Source organism: Palaemon carinicauda, chromosome 13, assembly GCF_036898095.1.
Source record: "Palaemon carinicauda isolate YSFRI2023 chromosome 13, ASM3689809v2, whole genome shotgun sequence".
Classification (NCBI taxonomy): domain Eukaryota; kingdom Metazoa; phylum Arthropoda; class Malacostraca; order Decapoda; family Palaemonidae; genus Palaemon; species Palaemon carinicauda.
In genome coordinates this window covers 58,405,846-58,412,846 of record NC_090737.1, presented here as the reverse complement: position 1 = coordinate 58,412,846, position 7,001 = coordinate 58,405,846, and the positions used below count along the sequence as shown (strand labels likewise).

The 7,001-nt window shown below is 36.3% G+C and overlaps 1 protein-coding gene across 1 annotated transcript; it reads left to right on the top strand.

Annotated features, from left to right (window-relative positions):
* Positions 1-1,469: 1,469 nt before the first annotated feature.
* Positions 1,470-6,779, top strand: LOC137651592 (uncharacterized). Its single transcript, XM_068384820.1, has one exon. The coding sequence runs from the start codon at positions 1,470-1,472 to the stop codon at positions 6,777-6,779; it is 5,310 nt and encodes a 1,769-aa protein (XP_068240921.1).
* Positions 6,780-7,001: the final 222 nt, after the last annotated feature.

The window sequence follows — 7,001 nt, the reverse complement described above, 5'->3', positions numbered from 1 at the left end:
TTTGGCAGGTGTCTAATGAGCTTGGGGACTCCGCCCTCTTGACCCAGGTAGCTGGTAAGGGAGTGTCATTGTTCTCTTAATCTCTATATATATGTTCGTACATTTGCTTTCCCTATAAAATGTAAAGAAACCTCTCTCAATAAATCAGTCCCCTGAAGAAGTATCACGAAACTAGTCAGGACTTAAGCGTATATTTCGTATTTTCATTTTGCCTCTGGTTCTCCTGCATATATATATATATATATATATATATATATATATATATATATATATATATATATATATATATATATATATATATATATATATATATATACATATATATATATATATATATATATATATATATATATATATATATATATATATATATATATATGCATATATATATATATATATATATATATATATATATATATATATATATATATATATATATATATGAATATATATATATATATATATATATATATATATATATATATATATATGTATATATATAAATATATATATATATATATATATATATATATATATATATATATATAAATATATATATTGTATCATTATAGTTTTATAATGATAATTATTGGTGTTGGCTATGTTGGTTAATATAGTCTGTGCATATTAAAATTCATTTGCTTGGACATGCGCGTTAGAGACTACTGGTGAAGGTTTCCAGGGCGGTGGCTGTCTTTGGACATACTGGTTGAGGTTTGTGGTGGTGATGGTCACGTGATCAGTTGCTCCTGATATGAGGTGGGTATTACTTGGTTTAGTGGTTAGTGTAACCTAACATGTACGATTATTTATATTGTTGATGAATACTTTTCAGTACGATTGTACTCATTGTCAAAGTGATTACGAGGTATCAAATTATGCATAAATTGTGGGATTTTAACTGGCGTTCATTAAAGTTGTCTTGTTACTAAGATTTGCAGCAGGCGGCGTGTTGGTATAACTCGGTAATTGGTGTTATGATGATTAAACGATGTACTGTTATATTTTACTATTTGTGTGTTGGGACTGTGCTATATCATATTATGAATTGGTTACTATGTGTGTGTAGTATTTGAAGTTTTGTAAATGTTTGCAGTTAAATAAAAGGACGGAAGCACCGTTCGAGAAGTTAATTGGTTGGGTTTAATGATTTCCCAGGCCGCCGATGTCGTAAATGATGTAAGTGTTAAATTGTATTAATTCGCTTGTCATGCTAAGAGTATATTTATATTTATATTTAAATAACGGAATTGAATTTATTGCTAGCTGCTAATATTTGAACAAATTTTGTTATCACTGGACATGTATAAAATTTTAAATAATTCTGTATAAATGGTGGAATTTTGGGATTGAGCATTGATGTATTGGCTGAAACAAGTTTTTGTATTTTAGGTTGAATCCTGTTCTAATAAAAGACTTGATGCAACAACGTCTTTGGTGACCTGGCGAAACAATTCAACATCATCGATATGGACCAACTGAAGGTGGATCGAGGGGTGGCCAAGGGTCGGTTCACTCGGAAAGTCAACGTAACGAAGGAGAGGTTGGCAAGAGACGACCCACCTGCAGTGTTGAAAAGTTTGCTTGCAGAAGTGGAAACTGCTTTCAGTGACCTTGAGGTGAGACATGATGCCTATTATTGCGAATTACTGAGTGCTAAATCAGAAATGGCCGAATTAAAGGAAGCAGAGATATATATTTTAGAGTGCGAAAGAACTAAATCTGAACTGGTGTCCTTGATCATTAAAAGATGTGGCGATAGTGAAAGTAAGATGGAAACTCTTATCAAAGTGAAACGTCTCGACCCACCTGAATTTTCTGGTGATATGAGAAATTATGGTACTTTTAAGAGGGATTATATGAGGTTGATTGTGCCTTTTTATGGGCAAGATGCCTATGCTCTAAAAAAATGTTTGAGTGGAGAAGCGCTGACTTGTGTGGAAGGAGTAGAAGATGAATTTGAAGAGATGTTCCGACGCCTTGACGATAAGTATGGTAATCCTTGTAAGCTAACGGAGGCTATTGTGAGTGAATTGAAAAGCCTTAAGCCTCTGAACGACGGAGATTCGAAGAGGTTAGTTTACATGATAAAGGTGGTTGAACGTGCTTGGTTGGATATGAGAAAAATAGGTCTAGAATCTGAGATGAAAACTACCTCTATTGTAACGTTGGTGGAGCGTCTTCTTCCTCCCACTTTAAAACGCAATTGGGTAATAAAGTCGCAAAAGGTAGGAAATGCTAAAGATCTTTTTGAAAATTTACTTCAATTTTTGTTACAAGAAAGGAGAGTGTGTGAGTATCTTGAAAGTGATTTGCGGTGCTCGACTTCATCAAAAGTAGTAACAAATAGTGCTTCTTGTGACAATACAAGTGAAAATGTGAAAGATGACCTGGATGAAATGAAATTAATTCAAGGTCAACATAGTGCAATGATATCAGAGTGTTTAACCACAGTATCAAGGTTAGCAGCCCAAATGTCAAATAATCCTGATGTTAAGTGCCCTCCTAAATGGTGTTGGTATCATGGTGTAGACGGTCATTCCATTTATGATTGCTATGCCTTCAAGAGTTTGAGCAATTATGATAAGTTTGCTCAACTCAAGAGAAACAATGCATGTTATAAGTGTGTTAACTTGGGCCATTTTTCTAAGTTTTGCAATGTGTCTGGTGTCAGTTCTTGTGATGTAATGGTCAATGGTAAAAAGTGTGGTAGGGAACATCACAAAATGTTACACTCTCTTCTATATAAACCTACTACTTTCACTGATGTAACTAGCAATTTGGTGTCTAGAGATGGTCATTTATTAATGGTGAGTGGCTTAAGGTATCACCAAAATGATATTAATGTGCTATGGGATAGTGGTAGCAATGTGTCGCTAATCACTCATCAAAAGGCCCAAGAATTAGGACTTAACGGAAGAGATGTGCAAATAACCATAACCAAAGTGGGAAATAAAACTGAGACCGTATCCTCTAAAGAGTATACAGTTCCTGTGGTGGACATCTATGGAGTGAAATGGGAAATTATTGCCTGTGGTATAGATGAAATAACTACTCCTGTTGAGAAAGTTGATATGAATGTCGTTAGTTGTTTGTTCAAAAGTTTAAACGGTCTTCACATTTCAAGACCCTTTGGAGTAATACATTTATTAATAGGCATTGATTACTGTGTCCTTATGCCTCAAGTTATTGAAACGAATGGTAACCTTCAACTCATGTTAAACCAATTTGGCTATGTTGTTAGAGGATTTCACCCGCAATTAACTTCCCGCTGTTATCAATCCAATGTCAGTGTAAGAATCAATCACATAGATATTACAGACGTCAATGAGATTACTTCAGTTCCCAGGAAAACCATTAAAGACGTGTTGGATAATTACTTAAGTATTGAGAGCCTGGGTACTTCTTGTTACCCTAAGTGTTCTGGTTGTAAATGCGGTAATTGTACCCCTGGTCAAAGTAATTGTACCCTTAAAGAAGAAAGAGAATTGGCTCAAATATCACATGGTTTATCATTTAATTCAGATAAGAATAGATGGAGTGTCGCTTACCCCTGGGTAAGAAATCCTAATCTTTTACCTAATAATGTGTCCCTTGCAACAGCTAGGCTAATAGCCACGGAAAAAAGGTTGACCAAGTTAGGACTAGGTTATTGTACGTCCTATCAGAATCAAATTCATGATATGATTTCACGGGGGGTAGCCAGGAAGCTATCCGAAGATGAGATATATAGTTATAAGGGACCTATATTCTACATACCCCATACTGAAGTTCTAAAGCCTGACTCTAGCTCAACTCCCCTTCGGATAGTGTTTAATTCTTCTGCTAGGTATATGAATTTTTCTCTAAATGAAATGTGGGCGAAGGGTCCTGACATGCTAAACTCACTTTTGGGTGTTTTACTTAGGTTCCGAGAAAATGAAGTAGCATTTGTTTGTGATTTAGCCAAAATGTATAACACTATCTCTCTGTCCTTATTTGACCAGCACTGTCATAGGTTTCTTTGGCGTGATTTCAAGGTTGATGTTAAGCCAGATCATTATATGTTGACTTGTGTCCCATTTGGGGACAAACCCAGTGGAACTATTGCTATGCTTGCTTTGAAATTAACAGCAGAGATGAGTAAGGATGAATACCCTGTAGCTACACAGATCATTGTGAATAATAGCTATGTTGATGACATATTGGGAAGCTGTGACAGCATAGAGATTGCAAACGAACTGATGAAACAAATTGAAAGAATTATAGGTCGTGGAGGTTTTAAAATTAAGCATTGGATTTTATCTGGCAATGAAAATCATGAGAATCCCAATGTTAAAGTGACTAAAAGGGAAAAGGAAAAGGTTTTAGGAATTGTGTGGGATCCTCATAGAGACCGGTTAGTATATGAAGTTAAAATAAATTTTTCTCCAAAGCATAGGAAAATTCATACTGAACCTAACTTGGCGCCAGATGATCTCATGGTTAATGTGCCACAGTATTTAACTAGAAGAATGTTGTTAAGTCAAATCGCATCTCAGTATGATCCTTTAGGGCTAGTTTGTCCGGTAACTTTAAGAGCTAAATTGATGATGAGACAACTAATTTCCAGGACAGAGGGGATTGAAGGAAAAGTTAGCCATAATGATTGGGATAGTACAGTGTCGACAGATATTAGGAATGAGTGGTTAAGTTATTTCCAGATGTTGTTTGAGCTTCAGTCTCTCAGCTTCCCTAGGTGTGTCAAAGTAGAAGGTACCATCGGTAAACCAATGTTGGTGATTTTCTCTGATGGGTCTAGTTCTGCATATGGAGCATGTGCTTATGTGCGATGGGAATTGTCTGATGGAGGATTCTGTTCCAGGTTGCTAATGGCAAAATCTAGGCTTGCACCACTCAAACAGTTATCCATTCCCCGGATTGAACTATGTGGGGCCTTAGTGGCAGCTAGAATGAGAGAAACTATAGTGAAGGAAATGAATTTTGAATTTGAATCGGTGATGCACATTGTTGATTCTGCAATAGTTCGTGCCCAGATTCAGAAAGAAAGCTATGGCTTTGGCACCTTTACTGCTACAAAAATTGCTGAAATTCAAAGTAAAACCGATGTGGGAGAATGGTCGTGGGTTTCAGGTGATAACAACCCAGCAGACTTGACCACCAAACCTGCTAAGCCTATCGATTTGGGTCAAGAATCCATGTGGCAAATGGGGCCGGCTTTCCTTACTCTCCCAATCAGTAAGTGGCCAATAAGGAAAGATCATATTGGTGATTTGCCTGACAGGGTGGGTGTCTTTGTTTCGCACACTTGTTTTACCGTGAATACTGTAGAAATGTCTTTAGTGTTTCAAATATCAAGATTTGAAAGTAGTGAAAAATTGCTCAGAGTCACTAGTAGAGTCCTTAAGGCTTTTAAATTTAAATCGTTCAAGGGAATATTTCAAACTCCTAATATAGATGAAATCTCTCAAGCAGAGATGTTGTGGGTGAGAGAAATTCAATCCACACTTGGTAAAGATTGGGAGTTCAGATATCGCAGACTTGGCCCTAGTGTAAATAAGGATGGTTTAATTGTGGTAGGCCAACGTATTCCTAGGTGGTTAAAGAACAATTATGATCAGGATGGGTTTGGGTTTGTATTACTCTCTCCTGATCATGAATTTGTCAAATTATATGTAAAAACCATGCATCGTCAATTTCATTCTGGAGTGGAAAACACCCTTGCGAAAATTCAATCTAAGTTTTGGGTACCAAGAGTTCGGAACATGATCAAGTCCGTAAAATTTAAATGCGTAACCTGTAGGAAGTTGACAAAGGAAATAGCCGGGCAAGTCATGGGACAATTACCTCTAGAGCGTCTAAAACCCTCCCCACCGTTTGCTTATACTGCTCTTGATTTATATGGACCTTTCTTTATCAGGGATACGGTTAAGGGTAGAACTAAAGGTAAAGCCTATGGGGTAATCTTTAATTGTTTATCGACCCGTGCAGTTCATTTAGATCTAATTGAGGGTTATAGTGCAAAAGATTTCCTTGATGGGCTCCGTAGATTTGTATCACTCCGAGGATGTCCTAAAGAAATATATTCTGATAGGGGTACCCAATTAACTGCTGCTGAGAAGGAACTAAGGAATGCAACAGAGATTTTTAAGATAAAGTGGATCTTCAATGCTTCTGCTGATGCACCTTGGCAAAATGGAGTCAGTGAGAGTCTTATCAAATCTGTCAAAAGGAGTTTGACCATAGCTATTGGTGATAACATTTTAACTTTCAGTAAATTACAAACCACCCTTTATGAAATAGCAAATTTACTAAATGAAAGACCCATTGGTATAAAACCCGGCTGCGATCCCGAACTAGGAAGGTATCTTTGCTCAAATGATCTTTTGCTTGGGCGTACACAAAATGCAGTCCTGAAAGGAGAATTTGAACGCTTCCCTAGTCATGAATCAAGATTGAAATTTCATGAAGGCATAACAGATACTTTTTGGAGAAAATGGATGCGTGACTTTTTCCCCACTATGCTGATACGTCAAAAATGGCATGTAGAAAAGCGTAACTTGCAAGTAGGGGATCTTGTATTGTTTCAGGATAGTAATGTGGTGCGGGGTAATTGGAAGTTAGCGGAAGTCATGCTGGCAGATAAGGGTAAAGATAAGAAAGTTAGAAATGTCACACTGAGGTACAAACCAATAAAGTCTGGTATTACATACAAGGGAGAAAGGGATGTAATTGTGAAACGATCTGCTCATAGAATTGTAGTAATTTTGCCCATCGAGGAACGTCTCGATCTACCATAGTTTAAAATGAATATTTATTTGTGTGGTTATTTAAATTAAAAGAATTAGATTTGACTTGACAGTCATATGATGGTAAGAGATTTAGTTTTGTTGGTGGTGGAGTGTATCATTATAGTTTTATAATGATAATTATTGGTGTTGGCTATGTTGGTTAATATAGTCTGTGCATATTAAAATTCATTTGCTTGGACATGCGCGTTAGAGACTACTGGTGAAGGTTTC

What these genes read in the sequence shown, in the direction of transcription:
- LOC137651592 (XM_068384820.1), top strand. Translation starts at nt 1,470, where the DNA reads ATGGACCAACTGAAGGTGGATCGAGGGGTGGCCAAGGGTCGGTTCACT.